Source organism: Procambarus clarkii, chromosome 36 (assembly GCF_040958095.1).
Source record: "Procambarus clarkii isolate CNS0578487 chromosome 36, FALCON_Pclarkii_2.0, whole genome shotgun sequence".
Lineage (NCBI taxonomy): Eukaryota > Metazoa > Arthropoda > Malacostraca > Decapoda > Cambaridae > Procambarus > Procambarus clarkii.
In genome coordinates, this window is record NC_091185.1 from 8,411,839 (window position 1) to 8,434,762 (window position 22,924).

Below are 22,924 nucleotides of genomic sequence, written 5' to 3' on the forward strand. Positions count from 1 at the left end.
ACGCACTTCAGTGGACCCCAAGAGGAAGAGCGAGGAACAGAGTGGAGGGCAGCTTCGAAGACAGTGTCATTAAAAGGAGGAGAGAGCAAGGGAGAGGTCAGAGAGAGCAGCACTGAGGGTAAATAGGTTCCAGTCCTCTTTAGCAAACTGCCACCTAGGGAAGGAGAGGGGAAAGTGAAAAGAGAAAAAGGTAACAAGGATGGGGAAATGGTCACTGCCATGGAGGTCATCAAGAACCTGCCAAGTGAAATCTAATTAAAGAGAAGATGAGCAAAGAGAAAGATGAAGACAGGAAAGGGTACGAGTCCGAGAGTCCAAATGTATGGGCTCACCAGAATTCAGAAGAGACAGAGAAGAAGAGAGGATAAACGGCTCAAGAAGGCGACCTCGGGTGTTCATTAGAACATCACCCCAAAGGGAATGACGACAACTGAAATCACCCAGCAGGAGCACAGGTTCCAGCAAGGAGTCCAGTAGGTGTTTCAGATCAGGAAGAGAAAGCGGGACACTCGGGGGAGATAAATGGAACAGTGTACTAAATCCACAAGGGCCGTGACGAGGATTTGAACCTGCGTCCGGGAGCATCCCAGACACTGCCTTAATCGACTGAGCTACGACGGGGTTAAAAGTGTTGAAACCGAAGTTCTACTGATCTTACTGGATCCCGTAGCCTCTCCGAGGCACAAACCAGGATTTTACACAACCCCCTTGCACCCGAGCTATGTCAATAGGCTGTTCTCCCTCTTCGCCCTTACATCATTACACACAGAGATCACACTAACGTGATGCATCAAATGAACAAATCCACAAGGGCCGTGACGAGGATTCGAACCTGCATCCGGGAGCATCCCAGACACTGCCTTAATCGACTGAGCTACGATAGGGTTAAAAGGGTTGAAACCGAAGTTCTACTGAACTTACTGGATCCTGTAGCCTCTCCGAGGCACAAACCAGGATTTTACACAACCCCCTTCCCCTCTGCACCCAACGGATTCCAGCGTCTCAACAGGAGAAGCCGAACGAGAGCACATACGACGACCGTTAGGAGAGCGATGGACATCAGCCCGCACTGACAGGCGGCAGGGAGAGTCAATAGACGGAGGAGAAGGATGGGGAGGAGGACCGAAGGGAGACGAGGAAGAAGACACAGGAGACATGACAGATCGGGTAGAAAGAAGGGGAACCCCAGATAGAGGACCAGGAGGGGGACCCTTCGGGACAGAACTCAAAGGAACAGAGGAGGGGGCAGTGGGCGTATCAGGGTCCAAGGCACGGAAACGGTTGTGAGTTTGAGGAAGGTGGGAAGGACGAGGAGAGGAAGAGCGTACCATGCGAGCATAAGAAACATTAGCATAAGGCGGAAGTCGGCGAACCTGGCGCATTGCCTCAGGAAAAGATAAATGCTCCCGGTGGTTCAAGTTGAGGACGGCTGCCTCAAGCTTGTAATGGATACACACACGAGAGAAGGTAGGATGGGCCTCACCGCAGTTGAGGCACCGAGCTTGGGAAGAAGTGCACTCCGACTTAGAGTAACCTTCGCCCCCACACAAAGGACAGAGAGAGACAGTCCCTGAGCAGCGGAGGGCACCATGCCCAAACCTCCAGCACTTGTTACAGAGCCTAGGAGAAGGAATGTACTCCTGGACAGAGCACCTGGCACCAGCAAGAATGACAGAGGGTGGAAGGGTCCTACCATCAAAGGTAATCTTCACAACCCGAAGGAGTTGACGGCGATGACCACGAGGGGGACGAGTAAACGTGTCTACCTGGAGGACAGAACGGACTTGGGCATCAAGGATATACCGAATATCATCGTGGCAGTCTTGCAGATTCCGAACACCGGTCGCAACATGGGGCGGGAGGAGAATAGTGCCAACACAGGCCTTCAACCGAGCGTTCTTTGAGACTCGAACAGGGGTCTCGCTAAGGCAGCCAAGCGGGAAGCTGCATCCTGAGAAGGAGTAGCAACGACACGTGTACCGAGACTAGTGGGGTTGAAGATAAAGGAGGCATCCACGGAATCAACAAGATGCTGATGGAGGGAGAAATTGTCAGGAGGCGTAGAATCAAGAGGGAGGAGATCAAAGTAATTGGCCCATGAAGCAGGACTAAACAAGGCCTGATACACATCAGTACGGGAAGGAATCGAGCAAGTGTGGCCGTGGCGCGGACGGCGTTGAGAACCCCCAGAGAGGAGAGGGGTTAAAAGGCACAGTAGTCACAACGAGAGACTTAGTCGCGCCAGGGGACGGAGTGGTCACCACTGGGGACTTGAGGCTCGACCCAACCACAGAGGAGGGAGGGGAGCCGAGGGAAGAAATCAGGAGGGTCAAAGGAGGAGCAAGGTCAGGGGCCCAACGCAGCGGGGGCTACAGAGCCCGGTCTTCCAATACAGGCCGACTCGGGGCTTGGGCGCCCACCCCACGAGCCTGAGAGGGTACAAGAGAAACATTCAATGACATAAATACGAAGAGTGACAAATTCATCCACGAATGTGCCCCCATACCCACCATGGAGCCACAATTAGAGGCAGGACACCCAACAAGAAACTATCGCTGATCATGCCGGGGCTTCCTAGGGATGTGTCATGAGTATACGCCCCACAAACGCCACCTTAAGAACCGTCAATCCGTCGAGATCGGGTTCAGTGACGAAAGGGAGATTGACAATAAAAGGCTCCCCTTGCTCAAGACGTTGGGTACTACAGTTCTACGGGTGCAAGAGTATGCCTCCTCAAGCACCCGGGCGTCAAAATAGCAGAAGTCCAAAGAAAGATCCAAAACAAGCATAAGGTCGGCAGGAAACGACAAACAGATAGAAGAAGAGGGGGGGAGAAAAACGAAACAGAAGGAAAAGAAAAAGTCGTTCAGCACAATTAGAGAGGACAGCAGCAGGAGCATAAGGCTACAGAAGGACAGAGGACTGTCCCAGGGAGCATCACACTCTGGCAGCCGCCTATCAAGCCCCCTTCATGACAAGAACGAGCTGAACAGGGAGGGGGGCGTCAGGGTGTGTGACCCTAGTAATTAAAAAAGTCACACCTAGAGGCGTTAATGACGACAAACTGACCCGTATTCAGGTCGTGTGATCTGACCTGGCATCTGCTACTCTGATAATTGTAGCCTGATAGTTGGGTATGTCCTTCAAACAAGCCGCCGTAAGGTGTAGCTTGGTAGAGGGCCTGGGGCTATCTACTGGTGTGCAGAGTTAGCTACTAGGTTCCCAATAAATACCCAGGGAACTGTAGATTCGACAGGACAACACAGACAGCACAACAGAAGCAGAGCAGAGTAGCGATCAACAGCCAGTCCAGGCTGTCCGGCTGGATGGGGACTCTGCCGGTCATCCCCCTCCACCCCCCCTCTCTATCCACATTAGGCTCAGTCCTTGGTGAGTTGAACGGTAAGGTGACTTAGTCGTGTTTACTACAGTGGTGTGTGATTATCTTGGGGCAGACGGCTGTAATAGTTCTCAAATTCTTGTGTAATGACTCATTTTGTATATTAATCTTGAACATTAAATTGAATTCTCCGCAGTCCCCGTGGTGTAGTGGTAAGACAGGACACTACACTAGCCTGGCGTTCCGCGAGCGCTATGTCATGGGTTCGTATCCTGGCCGGGGAGGATTTACTGGGCGCAATTCCTTAACTGTAGCCTCTGTTTAACGCAACAGTAAAATGTGTACTTGGATGAAAAAACGATTCTTCGCGGCAGGGGATCGTATTCCAGGGACCATAGGATTAAGGACTTGCCCGAAACGCTACGCGTACTAGTGGCTCTACAAGAATGTAACAACTCTAAAAAAAAAAAAAAAAAAAAAAAAAAAAAAAAAAAAAAAAAAAAAAAAAAAAGCTTAAATTATGATACTTATCATGAGAAATATAATTGATGAATTTATTGTTTAAATGGTTTTTAACTTTGTTCCCTAGAGCTTTGTGAGTTGCGGCGAGAGAGCCTCTGTGGCTACTGATTTGATGATTTTAATGAGTACATGTTTAGAGTTGATACATGAACTCCTTGAATAATTTTGTGATACAGACAAGTTCCATTCCTTGTCTTGTATGTACTGACTAGAATGGATGGTGGCAGCACTCTCTACTTCTACCTATCTACCCATATAGCTTTACCCTCTACCTCTACTCATCTCCGTACTCTCTCTTCTCTCCCTCCGTCTCTCTTCCACTTTCCCTTTCAACTGACGATCCTCCCCACCTCTCACCCCAAACCCTCACTCATTACTTCATTATTCACTTCTTTCCATTCGTTTCTCTTATACATTTGTGGCAGTGAAATGTTGTAGAGTTCTCTAGAGTTGTGGGTAGCTGATCAAGTTACAATGCCTTGTGGGTGTAGCACCTAGGTAATCAAATGCCTAGGTTACAAGGTGTTGAACTAGAGAGGTTGCAGTAGGAGCTCTGGTGGAACTCTAGAAATAGTTAACTACGGGCGGGATAATGGACTAAAGAAAGCTATTCCCCCCCCCCTGTTACAGTGATGGTGGTGGTCCGTGGGTGGTGGTGATGGTGGAGGTCCGTGGGTGGTGGTGGTGGTCCGTGGGTGGTGGTGATGGTGGAGGTCCGTGGGTGGTGGTGGTGGTCCGTGGGTGGTGGTGATGGTGGAGGTCCGTGGGTGGTGGTGGTGGTCCGTGGGTGGTGGTGATGGTGGAGGTCCGTGGGTGGTGGTGGTCCGTGGGTGGTGGTGATGGTGGAGGTCCGTGGGTGGTGGTGGTGGTCCGTGGGTGGTGGTGATGGTGGAGGTCCGTGGGTGGTGGTGATGGTGGAGGTCCGTGGGTGGTGGTGGTGGTCCGTGGGTGGTGGTGATGGTGGAGGTCCGTGGGTGGTGGTGATGGTGGTGGTCCGTGGGTGGTGGTGATGGTGGTGGTCCGTGGGTGGTGGTGATGGTGGAGGTCCGTGGGTGGGGGTCATGGGTGGAAGTCCGTGGGTGGTGGTGATGGTGGTGGTCCGTGAGTGGTGGTGATGGTGGAGGTCCGTAAGTGATGGTGGTGGTCCGTGGTTGGTGGTGATGGTGGAGGTCCGTGGGTGGGGGTGATGGTGGAGGTCCGTGGGTGGTGGTGATGGTGGAGGTCCGTGGGTGGTGGTGATGGTGGTGGTCCGTGGGTGGTGGTGATGGGTGGAGGTCCGTGGGTGGTGGTGATGGTGGTGGTCCGTGGGTGGTGGTGATGGTGGAGGTCCGTGGGTGGTGGTGATGGTGGTGGTCCGTGGGTGGTGGTGGTGGTGATGGTGGTGGTCCGTGGGTGGTGGTGATGGTGGTGGTCCGTGGGTGGTGGTGATGGTGGAGGTCCGTGCGTGGTGGTGATGAGTGGAGGTCCGTGGGTGGTGGTGATGGTGGTGGTCCGTGGGTGGTGGTGATGGGTGGAGGTCCGTGGGTGGTGGTGATGGTGGTGGACCGTGGGTGGTGGTGATGGTGGTGGTCCGTGGGTGGTGGTGATGGTGGAGGTCCGTGGGTGGTGGTGATGGTGGAGGTCCGTGGGTGGTGGTGGTAGTCCGTGGGTGGTGGTGATGGTGGAGGTCCGTGGGTGGTGGTGATGGTGGTGGTCCGTGGGTGGTGGTGATGGTGGTGGTCCGTGGGGGGTGGTGATGGTGGAGGTCCGTGAGTGGTGGTGATGGTGGAGGTCCGTAAGTGATGGTGGTGGTCCGTGGGTGGTGGTGATGGTGGAGGTCCGTGGGTGGGGGTGATGGTGGAGGTCCGTGGGTGGTGGTGATGGTGGAGGTCCGTGGGTGGTGGTGATGGTGGTGGTCCGTGGGTGGTGGTGATGGGTGGAGGTCCGTGGGTGGTGGTGATGGTGGTGGTCCGTGGGTGGTGGTGATGGTGGAGGTCCGTGGGTGGTGGTGATGGTGGTGGTCCGTGGGTGGTGGTGATGGGTGGAGGTCCGTGGGTGGTGGTGATGGTGGTGGTCCGTGGGTGGTGGTGATGGTGGTGGTCCGTGGGTGGTGGTGATGGTGGAGGTCCGTGGGTGGTGGTGATGAGTGGAGGTCCGTGGGTGGTGGTGATGGTGGTGGTCCGTGGGTGGTGGTGATGGGTGGAGGTCCGTGGGTGGTGGTGATGGTGGTGGTCCGTGGGTGGTGGTGATGGTGGTGGCCCGTGGGTGGTGGTGATGGTGGAGGTCCGTGGGTGGTGGTGATGGTGGAGGTCCGTGGGAGGGGGTGTTGGGTGGAGGTCCGTGGGTGGTGGTGATGGTGGTGGTCCGTGGGTGGTGGTGATGGTGGAGGTCCGTGGGTGGTGGTGATGGTGGTGGTCCGTGGGTGGTGGTGATGGTGGAGGTCCGTGGGTGGGGGTGATGGTGGAGGTCCGTGGGTGGGGGTGATGGTGGAGGTCCGTGGGTGGTGGTGATGGTGGAGGTCCATGGGTGGTGGTGATGGTGGTGGTCCGTGGGTGGTGGTGATAGTGGAGGTCCGTGGGTGGGGGTCATGGGTGGAGGTCCGTGGGTGGGGGTCATGGGTGGAGGTCCGTGGGTGGTGGTGATGGTGGAGGTCCGTGGGTGGTGGTGATGGTGGAGGTCCGTGGGTGGTGGTGATGGTGAAGGTCCGTGGGTGGGGGTGATGGTGGAGGTCTGTGGGTGGTGGTGATGGTGGAGGTCCGTGGGTGGTGGTGATGGTGGAGGTCCGTGGGTGGTGGTGATGGGTGGTGGTCCGTGAGTGGTGGTGATGGTGGAGGTCCGTGGGTGGTGGTGATGGTGGAGGTCCGTGGGTGGTGGTGATGGTGGAGGTCCGTGGGTGGTGGTGATGGTGGAGGTCCGTGGGTGGTGGTGATGGTGGAGGTCCGTGGGTGGTGGTGATGGGTGGAGGTCCGTGGGTGGTGGTGATGGTGGAGGTCCGTGGGTAGTGGTGATGGTGGAGGTCCGTGGGTGGTGGTGATGGTGGAGGTCCGTGGGTGGTGGTCCGTGGGTGGTGGTGATGGTGGAGGTCCGTGGGTGGGGGTGATGGTGGAGGTCCGTGGGTGGTGGTGATGGTGGAGGTCCGTGGGTGGTGGTGATGGTGGAGGTCCGTGGGTGGTGGTGATGGGTGGTGGTCCGTGAGTGGTGGTGATGGTGGAGGTCCGTGGGTGGTGGTGATGGTGGAGGTCAGTGGGTGGTGGTGATGGTGGTGGTCCGTGAGTGGTGGTGATGGTGGAGGTCCGTGGGTGGTGGTCATGGTGGAGGTCCGTGGGTGGTGGTGATAGTGGTGGTCCGTGGGTGGTAGTGATGGTGGAGGTCCGTGGGTGAAGGTGATGGTGGAGGTCCGTGGGTGGTGGTGATGGTAGAGGTCCGTGGGTGGGGGTGATGGTGGAGGTCCGTGGGTGGTGGTGATGGTGGAGGTCCGTGGGTGGAGGTGATGGTGGAGGTCCGTGGGTGGGGGTGATGGTGGTGGTCCGTGGGTGGTGGTGATGGTGGAGGTCCGTGGGTGGGGGTGATGGTGGAGGTCCGTGGGTGGTGGTGATGGTGGAGGTCCGTGGGTGGTGGTGATGGGTCGAGGTCCGTAAGTGGTGGTGATGGTGGAGGTCCGTGGGTGGTGGTGATGGTGGTGGTCCGTGGGTGGTGGTGATGGTGGAGGTCCGTGGGTGGTGGTGATGGGTGGAGGTCCGTGGGTGGTGGTGATGGTGGAGGTCCGTAAGTGGTGGTGGTGGTGATGGTGGTGGTCCGTGGGTGGTGGTGATGGGTGGAGGTCCGTGGGTGGTGGTGATGGTGGTGATCCGTGGGTGGGGGTGATGGTGGAGGTCCGTGGGTGGTGGGAGGTCAGTAGTAGGTTTGAAGCCGTATGGGCCCCTTTTTTTTCTGGGAAAAGGGGCTGATATGTCTCACCTTATTCGCCGAACTTTGGAAAAGAGGACGCTACGGCGTCAGGGTTTTAGAGGTTTGTTAAGAGTTCTTATGGGAGAAATTAAGTAGAAAAATCTTATAGAAAAATTCAGAAAAAAAGGGTCGATATGTCACAGCATTTCCGGGTAAACTCTACGGACATATGTTGCCTGTTTTCAAAATCACACATTTTTTCAAATATCATTTTCTGAGAATATGCTCACAGAAGTTTTGTTAATAAAACAAACATCTTAGCCAAGACATTTAAGACCGAAAATTAGTCAGAGACAGTTTAAAGCTCAAATTTCATCAGAGTGCAGTTTATGCCTGAAAATAATCAGTCAAGTTTTACCCTGAAAATTAATAGAGTCCTGTTGTTAACCTAAATTCTTCAGAGTCCACTTTGTGAGCAAAATTCTTCAGAGTCCATTTTCAAAACAATTTTCATCAGAGTCCTGTAATGTATGAAAATTAGCCAGAGTCCAGTAATGACCGAAAATTAGACAGAATCCAGTTTAAGGCCAGGAATATTCAGAGACCAATTTTCATCAGAGACCATTTCCAGACCAAAATTTAATAGAGTCCGTATTTATAAGTGCAGTCTCAATATTAACCTATCAAATTCCCTGAAGTTTTAAACAGTCATATTTCAAACATAGTAAATCAAACCGAGACAGTAAGCGAGCTCCAGCTCCTATTCCTGCCTTAACCCATTCTCATAACATCTTTACTAACAGTCCAATCCCCCTTAAATTTTTAACAGTCTTATTTCATACGTAGTAAATAAGATCCGAACAATTACCTAGTTCTAGCTCCTGTCGTCAGCCTTCATTCCTTCTCTTATCTTCGTTAATACCTAATTAATTTCCCTGAAACTTATACCCTCTGTATTTCAGACACAGTAAATAAGATCAAGTCAGTTACCGAGCTCCGGCTCTTGTCCTCCACCGTAGTTCATTTGTACAAGTTCTTTAGTAGCAGATCAATTTCCCTGAAATTTAAACCCGCTGTATTTCGGACACAGTAAATAAGTTCAAGTCAGTTACTGAGCTCCAGCTCATGTCCTCCCCCCCCCCCTACCTTAGTTCATTTGTACAAGTTCTTTAGTAACAGACTAATTTTCCCTGAAATTTGTAACTGTGATATTTTCAGACATAGTAAATAAGATCAAGTCAGTTACAGAGCTCCAGCTCTTGTCCCCACCTTAGTTCAATGTTCATCAAATTATTTCAGATCGAGCCCCTCTCCAGTCTATCAAAGTAAACATCATTACCTTTAATACCCTTTTTGTACTCAGCTATGTAATATTCACACGGTCATATAACACCTTACCTTCAATACCTTTTGTTTACCCAAGTAAGCAATAATCACACGGTCAAAAATCCCACCGTACCCTTTCCCTCCCTTACCTTCCCCCAACTTATCCAAACCTTCAATAATCCTACTGTATTTATATATTTTCTCTATATTCACTGTGTTCTTCGCATTCTTTTCCATGTTTTCTGTGTTCACTCCATGTTCTACAAATGTTCATAGCATGCTCAGTTCATATGTTTTTTCACCAGTTTTCTCAATTTTTCTCTGTTTTCTACCATTTTCCCCGTATGTTCACTATGTTCTTTGTCATGTTTTCATGTACATCATATGTTCTCTGTACAAATTTTATACTCAATATTCATGTTCTAAGTGTTCTTAGCATGTTTCTTCACATATTCACTGTTCATTCTATGTACTCCCTATGCTCCTTATCATGTTCTTTGTAAGTTCATATTCCCTGCATGTTCACTGTGTTCACCAACTTTTCTTACATGTTTTCTGTGTTCTTTGTCATGTTCTACATATGTTCTCTGTGTTCACCGTATTCTCTTACATATTCTTAAAATCAAATGTACCAAGGCATTCTTTTCTTAACGTTCCTTAACTAAAATCATTCGCCAATCAACTAAAAACAGAGTCACTTTCGTCATTTCTCAACTAAACTTATTATCCAATCAACTAAAAATAGTCAGAATTAACCTCGTTCAATATTGTTCTTAATTAAAATGACCTTTCTCTTAGCTAAAAAATTGTCAAAGGAAACTTTCCAATACTATTCATAATTAACTTTATCCATCGTCACTCAATTGAAAATAGTCAAGTGTAGATTCTTTCCAACACTGTTCTTAACTAAAGCAACCTTTCACTTCGCTAAAATAGTCAAATGGAACATTGTTCTACACTTTTGTAACTAACAGTATACTTCAAGGAGTAAGAACAAATAGTCAAGGACACTCTTCGAGACATCAAGAACATACTCAAAGACGTCAAATACTACTCAAGCCTACGAAAGTTATTCTCAGAGTCATCAAGGTTATTCTCTAAGACACACAAGTTAATCTCTATGTAATCAAAAGTTATTCTCTGAGCTATCAAAAGTTAATCTCAATCCTCAGAAGTTAATCTCTAAGTCATCAAAGTTAATCTCGGTCATCAAAGTTATTCTGTAAGATATCTTTGTTCATCAAAGTTATTCTCAGATATATCAATGGTCAGCTCTAACTCACTTTCGTTCATTAAAGTTATTCTCAGAGACATCAAAGTCTTTCTCAGAGTCATCAAAAGTTATTCCCAGTCTTCAAAGTTAATCTCTAAGTCACCTTCGTTTCATCAGAGAAACTTTCCAAAACATCTTTGTTCATCAAAGTTATTCTCTAAGACATCAAAAGTTATTCTCAGAATCATCAAGGTTATTCTTTAAGTCACCCTCGTTTATCAAAGTTATTCTCTAAGTCATCAAATTTGTTCTCTAAGACATAAAGTTATTCTCTATGTCATCAAAAGTTATTCTCCGAGCTATCAAACAATACTACTTATGTTCTCAGAAGTCATTCTCAAAGTCATCAAAGATTTTCTCAGTCATCAAAGGTAATCTCTAACTCACTATCCTTCATCATAGTCATTCTCTAAGTCATCAGAGTTGTTCTCTAAGACATCAAAGTCATTCTCAGAGTCGTCGAAAGTTATTCTCAGTCATCAAAGGTAATTTCTAAGTCACTTTCATTCATCAAAGTTATTCTCATAAAAGTTATTCCCAGAGACATTAAAAATTAATCTCAGTCATCAAAAAGTTAATCTCAGTCATCAAATGTTATTCTCTAAGTAACCTTTCGTTCATCAGAGAAGCTTTCTAAGACATCTTCGTTCATCAAAGTTATTCTCAGTGTCATCAAAGGTAATCTCTAACTCACCTTCGTTCATCAAAAGTTGTTCTCTAAGACATCTTCGTTCATCAAAGAAACCCTCCCTCTTCCAACAAGTTATACTTTAAGATAACAATGTTGTTCTCTAAGACATCTTCAGTCATAAAATTTCTCTCCAAAATGTAACTAGTTCAGCGTTTCATATCAAACTTGCACTTCTGTTAAAATATATTTTCTTAGACACTTTACCTTTAAAACTGTTCTCTGTACAACACTGCTTAAACCTACCTAACCTATCCTCCCCACCCAATGTTACTTAGTTAACACAACGTTCCTAAACCTAACCTAGCTTACGTAACCTAACCTAACTTAACTAACCTAACCTAACTTACCTAACCTAACTTACCTATCCTAACTTAACTAAGCTAACCTAACCTAACTTACATAACCTAACCTAACTTACCTATCCTAACTTAACTAACCTAACCTAACCTAACATAACTTGCATAACCTAACCTAGCTTACATAACCTAACCTAACTAACCCTAACCTAACTTAACTAACCTAACCTACATAACCTAACTTACCTATCCTAACTTAACTAAGCTAACCTAACCTAACTTACATAACCTTACCTAACTTACCTATCCTAACTTAACTAACCTAACTTAACTTACCTTACATAACTTATCTTATCCTTCTTGAGATGATTTCGGGGCTTTAGTGTCCCCGCGGCCCGGTCCTCGACCAGGCCTCCACCCCCAGGAAGCAGCCCGTGACAGCTGACTAACTCCCAGGTACCTATTTACTGCTAGGTAACAGGGGCATTCAGGGTGAAAGAAACTTTGCCCATTTGTTTCTGCCTCGTGCGGGAATCGAACCCGCGCCACAGAATTACGAGTCCTGCGCGCTATCCACCAGGCTACGAGGCCCCCGGCCCCCCCCCCATCCTAACCTAACTTACCTAACCAAGCTTACATAACCTAACCTAACTTAACTAACCTAACCCTATCTAACTTAACCTAACTTACCTATCCTAACTTACCTAACCTAACCTAACTTACCTAACTTAACTAACCTAACTTACATAACCTAACCTAACTAACCCTAACCTAACCTAACCTATGTAACCTAACTTACCTATCCTAAATTAAGCTAACCTATCTTAACTTACATAACCTAACCTAACTTACTTATTCTAACTTAACTAACCTAACCTAACTTAACTTACCTTACCTAACTTATCTTAACCTAACTTACCTAACCTAACTTACCTAACCTAGCTTACCTACCATAACTTACCCAACCTAGCTTACATAACCTAACCTAACTTACCTATCACACACAGAGACCACAATAACGTGATGCATCAAATGAACAAATCCACAAGGGCCGTGACGAGGATTCGAACCTGCGTCCGGGAGCATCCCAGACACTGCCTTAATCGACTGAGCTACGACAGGGTTAAAAGAGGGTGAAGAGGGAGAACGGCCTATTGACATAGCTCAGGTGCAGGGGGGGGGGTTGTGTAAAAGCCTGGTTTGTGCCTCGGAGAGGCTACGGGATCCAGTAAGTTCAGTAGAACTTCGGTTTCAACCCTTTTACCCTGTCGTAGCTCAGTCAATTAAGGCAGCGTCTGGGATGCTCCCGGACGCAGGTTCGAATCCTCGTCACAGCCCTTGTGGATTTGTTCATTTAACTTACCTATCCTAACTTAACTAACCTGACCTAACCTAACTTAACTTACCTAACCTAACTTAATCTAACTTACCTAAGCTAACTTACCTATCCTAACTTACCTAACCTAACCTAACTTAACCTATCCTAACTTATCCCAACCTAAAGTAAATTATCTAACTTAGCCTAACTTACATAACCTAACTTACCCAAACTGACGTAACCTAACTTACCTAGTCCAACTTACCCAATCAGACATGACCTAACTTACATAAATATTCCTGCTTGTCTTTTGTGTTTCGTCAATGTCTCATATTCATTTACTCGTTTCAAGGGATATTTTCTCAAATGGTCATTTACGCATTTCAAGTGCAATTTGTTAAAGATTGGGTATTTAAGCATTTCAAAGGATTTTTGTTATATATGCGCATTTACTCGTTTCAAGGGTTAATTTCTCAAATGGTCATTTTTGCATTTCAAGGGTTATTTGTTAAAGCTCATCAAGTTGCTCATAAGTTGTATTTATTATGTTGGTTATCATTTGTTCTTATTCCCCCAACCCTTTAACCTAACCTTTCAGATGTAGTTTATTTGTTTATTGTGTTTGACGTATTTGTTGCATATATTATCCTTATCCTAACCTTTCAGATGTAGTTTTGTTTCTCCTTTTTGTATATTTTACCCAAACCCGCCATCCCACTTAACCTTCCTTCCTTCTTTTACTTTGTTTTCACATATAAGTTCATTCTTTATCTTAGTAATATTATAATTACAGTAGTAAAGAATCAGATCTACTAAGACTTGAAATTGAGAAAAACAAGAGAGCAAGGGAGATAGAGAAAGGAATAAGAGAGAGGGGGAGGAAGAGAGAGAATGAGGGAGAGTGAGAGCATGGGAGCACTAAGACTTGAATTTGAGAAAAAGAAAAATAGGAGGAGGAAGATAGAGAGAAAAAGGGCGATAGAAGGAGTAGGAGACACAAATAAAAAAAGGAATGATGGTGGGTGGTGGAGGTCCGTGGGTGGTGGTGATGGTGGTGGTCCGTGGGTGGTGGTGGTCCGTGGGTGGTGCTGATGGTGGAGGTCCGTGGGTGGTGGTGATGGTGGAGGTCCGTGGGTGGTGGTGATGGTGGTGGTCCGTGGGTGGTGGTGATGGTGGAGGTCCGTGGGTGGTGGTGATGGTGGAGGTCCGTGGGTGGGGGTGATGGTGGAGGTCCGTGGGTGGTGGTGATGGTGGAGGTCCGTGGGTGGTGGTGATGGTGGTGGTCCGTGGGTGGTGGTGATGGTGGTGGTCCGTGGGTGGTGGTGATGGTGGAGGTCCGTGGGTGGTGGTGATGGTGGTGGTCCGTGGGTGGTGGTGATGGTGGAGGTCCGTGGGTGGTGGTGATGGTGGAGGTCCGTGGGTGGGGGTGATGGTGGAGGTCCGTGGGTGGTGGTGATGGTGGTGGTCCGTGGGTGGTGGTGATGGTGGAGGTCCGTGGGTGGTGGTGATGGTGGAGGTCCGTGGGTGGTGGTGATGGTGGTGGTCCGTGGGTGGTGGTGATGGTGGAGGTCCGTGGGTGGGGGGGATGGTGGAGGTCCGTGGGTGGGGGTGATGGTGGAGGTCCGTGGGTGGTGGTGATGGTGGAGGTCCGTGGGTGGGGGTGATGGTGGAGGTCCGTGGGTGGTGGTGATGGTGGAGGTCCGTGGGTGGGGGTGATGGTGGAGGTCCGTGGGTGGTGGTGATGGTGGAGGTCCGTGGGTGGGGGTGATGGTGGAGGTCCGTGGGTGGTGGTGATGGTGGAGGTCCGTGGGTGGTGGTGATGGTGGAGGTCCGTGGGTGGTGGTGATGGTGGAGGTCCGTGGGTGGTGGTGATGGTGGTGGTCCGTGGGTGGTGGTGATGGTGGAGGTCCGTGGGTGGTGGTGATGGTGGAGGTCCGTGGGTAGTGGTGATGGGTGGAGGTCCGTGGGTGGGGGTGATGGTGGAGGTCCGTGGGTGGGGGTGATGGTGGAGGTCCGTGGGTGGGGGTGATGGTGGAGGTCCGTGGGTGGGGGTGATGGTGGAGGTCCGTGGGTGGGGGTGATGGTGGAGGTCCGTGGGTGGGGGTGATGGTGGAGGTCCGTGGGTGGGGTTGATGGTGGAGGTCCGTGGGTGGGGGTGATGGTGGAGGTCCGTGGGTGGGGGTGATGGTGGAGGTCCGTGGGTGGGGGTGATGGTGGAGGTCCGTGGGTGGGGGTGATGGTGGAGGTCCGTGGGTGGGGGTGATGGTGGAGGTCCGTGGGTGGGGGTGATGGTGGAGGTCCGTGGGTGGGGGTGATGGTGGAGGTCCGTGGGTGGGGGTGATGGTGGAGGTCCGTGGGTGGAGATGATGGTGGAGGTCCGTGGGTGGTGGTAATAGTGGAGGTCCGTGGGTGGGGGTGATGGTGGAGGTCCGTGGGTGGGGGTGATGGTGGAGGTCCGTGGGTGGGGGTGATGGTGGAGGTCCGTGGGTGGGGGTGATGGTGGAGGTCCGTGGGTGGGGGTGATGGTGGAGGTCCGTGGGTGGGGGTGGGGTCCAGGTCTATTGTGTATAATGTCTATAGTGGCCCAGGTCTATAGTGGCCCAGGTCTATAGTGTATAATGTCTATAGTGGTCCAGGTCTATAGTGGCCCAGGTCTATAGTGTATAATGTCTATAGTGTTTAAGGTCCATAGTAAATAAGGTCTATAGTGAACCTGGTCTATAGTGGACCTAGTCTGTCATGTTTCTGTTCTGTATAAGGTCCTGGTCTAAAGTGAGATACATGAGACATGAGAGAGATATGAGTCATAGATGACATGAGTAAGGGATGACATGAATATGATATACATGAGTCCACTCACAAGATGAGTGGCGCTGCCCAATAAACTCGCCCCTCGGGGCAAAATTTAAAAATTTATGAGTCAAGGAAGACATTAGTAGTGAGGGTGAAGCGTGACGGGAACCAAGAGAGTCAATGGAGTTATGAGTGAGGGGAGACAGGAGCCAAGGGAGGCATGAAAGGTGAGGGGAGACAGGAGCCAAGGGAGACATGACAGGTGAGGGGAGACAGGAGCCAAGGGAGGCATGACAGGTGAGGGGAGACAGGAGCCAAGGGAGACATGACAGGTGAGGGGAGACAGGAGCCAAGGGAGACATGACAGGTGAGGGGAGACAGGAGCCAAGGGAGGCATGACAGGTGAGGGGAGACAGGAGCCAAGGGAGACATGACAGGTGAGGGGAGACAGGAGCCAAGGGAGGCATGACAGGTGAGGGGAGACAGGAGCCAAGGGAGACATGACAGGTGAGGGGAGACAGGAGCCAAGGGAGGCATGACAGGTGAGGGGAGACAGGAGCCAAGGGAGACATGACAGGTGAGGGGAGACAGGAGCCAAGGGAGGCATGACAGGTGAGGGGAGACAGGAGCCAAGGGAGACATGACAGGTGAGAGGAGACAGGAGCCAAGGGAGACATGACAGGTGAGGGGAGACAGGAGCCAAGGGAGGCATGACAGGTGAGGGGAGACAGGAGCCAAGGGAGGCATGACAGGTGAGGGGAGACAGGAGCCAAGGGAGACATGACAGGTGAGGGGAGACAGGAGCCAAGGGAGACATGACAGGTGAGGGGAGACAGGAGCCAAGTGAGGCATGACAGGTGAGGGGAGACAGAAGCCAAGTGAGGCATGACAGGTGAGGGGAGACAGGAGCCAAGGGAGGCATGACAGGTGAGGGGAGACAGGAGCCAAGGGAGGCATGACAGGTGAGGGGAGACAGGAGCCAAGGGAGACATGACAGGTGAGGGGAGACAGGAGCCAAGGGAGGCATGACAGGTGAGGGGAGACAGGAGCCAAGGGAGGCATGACAGGTGAGGGGAGACAGGAGCCAAGGGAGGCATGACAGGTGAGGGGAGACAGGAGCCAAGGGAGACAAGACAGGTGAGGGGAGACAGGAGCCAAGGGAGACATGACAGGTAAGAGGAGACAGGAGCCAAGGGAGACATGACAGGTAAGAGGAGACAGGAGCCAAGGGAGACATGACAGGTGAGGGGAGACAGGAGCCAAGGGAGACATGACAGGTAAGAGGAGACAGGAGCCAAGGGAGACATGACAGGTGAGGGGAGACAGGAGCCAAGGGAGACATGACAGGTAAGAGGAGACAGGAGCCAAGGGAGACATGACAGGTGAGGGGAGACAGGAGCCAAGGGAGACATGACAGGTGAGGGGAGACAGGAGCCAAGGGAGACATGACAGGTGAGAGGAGACAGGAGCCAAGGGAGACATGACAGGTGAGAGTAGTGAAGTCTCACCTTACAAATATCAACAAGACACAGTGGCAGCGCGGGCAAGACAGAGCACCCGTGACCCCAAGAGACGAGACGGGGTTCGACACCCAGCTTGAGGTGTAGACACGAGGTGTACAGGAGGTCGTGTGTGTGTATACATGTGACGCTACAGGTGTGGAGGACCTGCGGCAGTGTTGGACATGTTGACACGAGTACTGTGTACTCTCCTACCTGGCGGGTACTCACCTTGGGGGAGTGTAGCGAGGTGTAGCTTAGGTCCACACGCACCACACACTGCTTCACCACTACCACCACTCTCACCACCACTACCACCACTCTCACTACCACCACTACCACCACAGGGAGCGACCACCAAGCGCCGCCGACGGAGCCCTTAACGCCACTGCCCAGAAGTGATCCCACTTTAGCCGGCCGATGGTTTGTGTACATTCGCGCGCGCGTGCCCCAGTGTGTGCGCGTGCGTGCGTGCGTTAATACGGCTTTGCGTACGTGTTTGTTAATATGAGTTTGCGTGCGTGTGCGCACATGAGGAGTGGTGTGCGTGTGAGTGTGTGTGGAGGGGCGGGCGCGCGTGGGAATGGCGGGGAGACCACTGGACTCCCCGGCCACTTACTCTCGTCTACATGCCCGGAGGCGCCCTCTGGCCCCCCTTCTGCGCCCCTCCCCCCCAGTAGGAGGGGGCGAGGGGAGGGGTGACGAGGGGGGCTGAGGGCGGGGAAGGGTTGGGAGCAGGGGTGGGGGCAGAAGGGTGGATAGAAGGGGGGGAATAGGGCAGAAAAGGGGAGGCGGGGATTGCTGGGGGAGAAGGGAGAGGGGAGATAAGGGAGAAGGGGGTGGGAGGGGAAGGCGGGGGTAGAGGGGGGGGCGGGGCTGGGGAGGTGGGGGTGAGGGGCACCACCCACATGGGGGAACCCCAATCACCCCTAACCCCACCTATCCTCATTCCTCACTCCACCTGTCCCAAGCCTTCCTCTTCACCCACTTATATCCATCCCCGTCCTTCACCTGGCGGGGGGGGGGGGGGTGCCACAAGAACTGGGGATAGGAGGCTAGCCCCGAGGTGTATACTGTCCTAGCCCCGGGGTGTAGACTGTCCTAGCCCCGAGGTGTAGACTGTCCTAGCCCCGACTGTCCTAGCCCCGGGGTGTAGACTGTCCTAGCCCCGGGGTGTACACTGTCCTAGCCCCGAGGTGTAGACTGTCCTAGCCCCGAGGTGTAGACTGTCCTAGCCCCGAGGTGTAGACTGTCCTAGCCCCGGGGTGTAGACTGTCCTTGCCCCGAGGTGTAGACTGTCCTAGCCCCGAGGTGTATACTGTCCTAGCCCCGGGGTGTAGACTGTCCTAGCCCCGAGGTGTATACTGTCCTAGCCCCGAGGTGTATACTGTCCTAGCCCCGGGGTGTAGACTGTCCTAGCCCCGAGGTGTAGACTGTCCTTGCCCCGAGGTGTATACTGTCCTAGCCCCGGGGTGTAGACTGTCCTAGCCCCGAGGTGTAGACTGTCCTAGCCCCGAGGTGTATACTGTCCTAGCCCCGGGGTGTAGACTGTCCTAGCCCCGAGGTGTAGACTGTCCTTGCCCCGAGGTGTATACTGTCCTAGCCCCGGGGTGTAGACTGTCCTAGCCCCGAGGTGTAGACTGTCCTAGCCCCGAGGTGTATACTGTCCTAGCCCCGGGGTGTAGACTGTCCTAGCCCCGAGGTGTAGACTGTCCTAGCCCCGAGGTGTATACTGTCCTAGCCCCGGGGTGTAGACTGTCCTAGCCCCGGGGTGTAGACTGTCCTAGCCCCGAGGTGTATACTGTCCTAGCCCCGGGGTGTAGACTGTCCTAGCCCCGAGGTGTAGACTGTCATAGCCCCGAGGTGTATACTGTCCTAGCCCCGAGGTGTTGACTGTCCTAGCCCCGGGGTGTATACTGTCCTAGCCCCGGGGTGTAGACTGTCCTAGCCCCGAGGTGTATACTGTCCTAGCCCCGGGGTGTAGACTGTCCTAGCCCCGAGGTGTAGACTGTCCTAGCCCCGAGGTGTATACTGTCCTAGCCCCGAGGTGTTGACTGTCCTAGCCCCGAGGTGTATACTGTCCTAGCCCCGGGGTGTAGACTGTCCTAGCCCCGGGGTGTAGACTGTCCTAGCCCCGAGGTGTATACTGTCCTAGCCCCGGGGTGTAGACTGTCCTAGCCCCGGGGTGTAGACTGTCCTAGCCCCGAGGTGTATAGACTGTCCTAGCCCCGGGGTGTAGACTGTCCTAGCCCCGAGGTGTTGACTGTCCTAGCCCCGAGGTGTAGACTGTCCTAGCCCCGAGGTGTAGACTGTCCTAGCCCCGAGGTGTTGACTGTCCTAGCCCCGAGGTGTAGACTGTCCTAGCCCCGGGGTGTTGACTGTCCTAGCCCCGAGGTGTTGACTGTCCTAGCCCCGAGGTGTAGACTGTCCTAGCCCCGGGGTGTTGACTGTCCTAGCCCCGGGGTGTAGACTGTCCTAGCCCCGAGGTGTAGACTGTCCTAGCCCCGAGGTGTTGACTGTCCTAGCCCCGAGGTGTAGACTGTCCTAGCCCCGAGGTGTTGACTGTCCTAGCCCCGAGGTGTAGACTGTCCTAGCCCCGGGGTGTTGACTGTCCTAGCCCCGAGGTGTTGACTGTCCTAGCCCCGAGGTGTAGACTGTCCTAGCCCCGGGGTGTAGACTGTCCTAGCCCCGGGGTGTAGACTGTCCTAGCCCCGAGGTGTAGACTGTCCTAGCCCCGAGGTGTTGACTGTCCTAGCCCCGGGGTGTAGACTGTCCTAGCCCCGAGGTGTAGACTGTCCTAGCCCCGGGGTGTTGACTGTCCTAGCCCCGAGGTGTAGACTGTCCTAGCCCCGAGGTGTTGACTGTCCTAGCCCCGAGGTGTAGGCTGTCCTAGCCCCGAGGTGTTGACTGTCCTAGCCCCGAGGTGTAGACTGTCCTAGCCCCGAGGTGTTGACTGTCCTAGCCCCGGGGTGTATACTGTCCTAGCCCCGGGGTGTAGACTGTCCTAGCCCCGAGGTGTATACTGTCCTAGCCCCGGGGTGTAGACTGTCCTAGCCCCGAGGTGTAGACTGTCCTAGCCCCGAGGTGTATACTGTCCTAGCCCCGAGGTGTTGACTGTCCTAGCCCCGAGGTGTATACTGTCCTAGCCCCGGGGTGTAGACTGTCCTAGCCCCGGGGTGTAGACTGTCCTAGCCCCGAGGTGTATACTGTCCTAGCCCCGGGGTGTAGACTGTCCTAGCCCCGGGGTGTAGACTGTCCTAGCCCCGAGGTGTAGACTGTCCTAGCCCCGGGGTGTAGACTGTCCTAGCCCCGAGGTGTTGACTGTCCTAGCCCCGAGGTGTAGACTGTCCTAGCCCCGAGGTGTAGACTGTCCTAGCCCCGAGGTGTTGACTGTCCTAGCCCCGGGGTGTATACTGTCCTAGCCCCGGGGTGTAGACTGTCCTAGCCCCGAGGTGTATACTGTCCTAGCCCCGGGGTGTAGACTGTCCTAGTCCCGAGGTGTAGACTGTCCTAGCCCCGAGGTGTATACTGTCCTAGCCCCGAGGTGTTGACTGTCCTAGCCCCGAGGTGTATACTGTCCTAGCCCCGGGGTGTAGACTGTCCTAGCCCCGGGGTGTAGACTGTCCTAGCCCCGAGGTGTATACTGTCCTAGCCCCGGGGTGTAGACTGTCCTAGCCCCGGGGTGTAGACTGTCCTAGCCCCGAGGTGTAGACTGTCCTAGCCCCGGGGTGTAGACTGTCCTAGCCCCGAGGTGTTGACTGTCCTAGCCCCGAGGTGTAGACTGTCCTAGCCCCGAGGTGTAGACTGTCCTAGCCCCGAGGTGTTGACTGTCCTAGCCCCGAGGTGTAGACTGTCCTAGCCCCGAGGTGTTGACTGTCCTAGCCCCGAGGTGTAGACTGTCCTAGCCCCGGGGTGTTGACTGTCCTAGCCCCGAGGTGTTGACTGTCCTAGCCCCGAGGTGTAGACTGTCCTAGCCCCGGGGTGTAGACTGTCCTAGCCCCGGGGTGTAGACTGTCCTAGCCCCGAGGTGTAGACTGTCCTAGCCCCGAGGTGTTGACTGTCCTAGCCCCGGGGTGTAGACTGTCCTAGCCCCGAGGTGTAGACTGTCCTAGCCCCGGGGTGTTGACTGTCCTAGCCCCGAGGTGTAGACTGTCCTAGCCCCGAGGTGTTGACTGTCCTAGCCCCGAGGTGTAGGCTGTCCTAGCCCCGAGGTGTTGACTGTCCTAGCCCCGAGGTGTAGACTGTCCTAGCCCCGAGGTGTTGACTGTCCTAGCCCCGGGGTGTATACTGTCCTAGCCCCGGGGTGTAGACTGTCCTAGCCCCGAGGTGTATACTGTCCTAGCCCCGGGGTGTAGACTGTCCTAGCCCCGAGGTGTAGACTGTCCTAGCCCCGAGGTGTATACTGTCCTAGCCCCGAGGTGTTGACTGTCCTAGCCCCGAGGTGTATACTGTCCTAGCCCCGGGGTGTAGACTGTCCTAGCCCCGGGGTGTAGACTGTCCTAGCCCCGAGGTGTATACTGTCCTAGCCCCGGGGTGTAGACTGTCCTAGCCCCGGGGTGTAGACTGTCCTAGCCCCGAGGTGTAGACTGTCCTAGCCCCGGGGTGTAGACTGTCCTAGCCCCGAGGTGTTGACTGTCCTAGCCCCGAGGTGTAGACTGTCCTAGCCCCGAGGTGTAGACTGTCCTAGCCCCGAGGTGTTGACTGTCCTAGCCCCGAGGTGTAGACTGTCCTAGCCCCGGGGTGTTGACTGTCCTAGCCCCGAGGTGTTGACTGTCCAAGCCCCGAGGTGTAGACTGTCCTAGCCCCGGGGTGTTGACTGTCCTAGCCCCGGGGTGTAGACTGTCCTAGCCCCGAGGTGTAGACTGTCCTAGCCCCGAGGTGTTGACTGTCCTAGCCCCGAGGTGTAGACTGTCCTAGCCCCGAGGTGTTGACTGTCCTAGCCCCGAGGTGTAGACTGTCCTAGCCCCGAGGTGTTGACTGTCCTAGCCCCGAGGTGTTGACTGTCCTAGCCCCGAGGTGTACACTGTCCTAGCCCCGAGGTGTTGACTGTTCTAGCCCCGGGGTGTACACTGTCCTAGCCCCGGGGTGTAGACTGTCCTAGCCCCGAGGTGTTGACTGTCCTAGCCCCGAGGTGTTGACTGTCCTAGCCCCGAGGTGTTGACTGTCCTAGCCCCGAGGTGTTGACTGTCCTAGCCCCGAGGTGTTGACTGTCCTAGCCCCGAGGTGTTGACTGTCCTAGCACCGGGGTGTACACTGTCATAGCCCCGAGGTGTAGACTGTCCTAGCCCCGATGTGTTGACTGTCCTAGCCCCGGGGTGTACACTGTCCTAGCCCCGAGGTGTAGACTGTCCTAGCCCCGAGGTGTTGACTGTCCTAGCCCCGAGGTGTAGACTGTCCTAGCCCCGAGGTGTACACTGTCCTAGCCCCGGGGTGTACACTGTCCTAGCCCCGAGGTGTTGACTGTCCTAGCCCCGAGGTGTACACTGTCCTAGCCCCGAGGTGTAGACTGTCCTAGCCCCGAGGTGTTGACTGTCCTAGCACCGGGGTGTTCACTGTCCTAGCCCCGAGGTGTAGACTGTCCTAGCCCCGAGGTGTTGACTGTCCTAGCCCCGGGGTGTACACTGTCCTAGCCCCGAGGTGTAGACTGTCCCAGCCCCGGGGTGTACACTATCCTAGCCCCGAGGTGTAGACTGTCCTAGTCCCGAGGTGTACACTGTCCTAGCCCCGAGGTGTTGACTGTCCTAGCCCCGGGGTGTTGACTGTCCTAGCCCCGAGGTGTACACTGTCCTAGCCCCGAGGTGTAGACTGTCCTAGCCCCGAGGTGTAGACTGTCCTAGTCCCGGGGTGTACACTGTCCTAGCCCCGAGGTGTACACTGTCCTAGCCCCGAGGTGTACACTGTCCTAGCCCCGAGGTGTAGACTGTCCTAGTCCCGGGGTGTACACTGTCCTAGCCCCGAGGTGTACACTGTCCTAGCCCCGGGGTGTACACTGTCCTAGC

At 53.3% G+C, this 22,924-nt stretch overlaps 1 protein-coding gene across 1 annotated transcript in view; it reads right to left on the reverse strand.

Moving 5' to 3' along the window:
• Positions 1-17,516, reverse strand: part of LOC123756091 (uncharacterized) — a 133,168-nt gene extending 115,652 nt beyond the window's left edge. The window contains exon 1 of the mRNA XM_045739079.2: positions 17,157-17,516. Coding sequence (XP_045595035.2) covers positions 17,157-17,360 — 204 coding nt within the window. The 5' untranslated portion in view covers positions 17,361-17,516. The remainder of the gene's footprint in view (positions 1-17,156) is intronic.
• Positions 17,517-22,924: the final 5,408 nt, after the last annotated feature.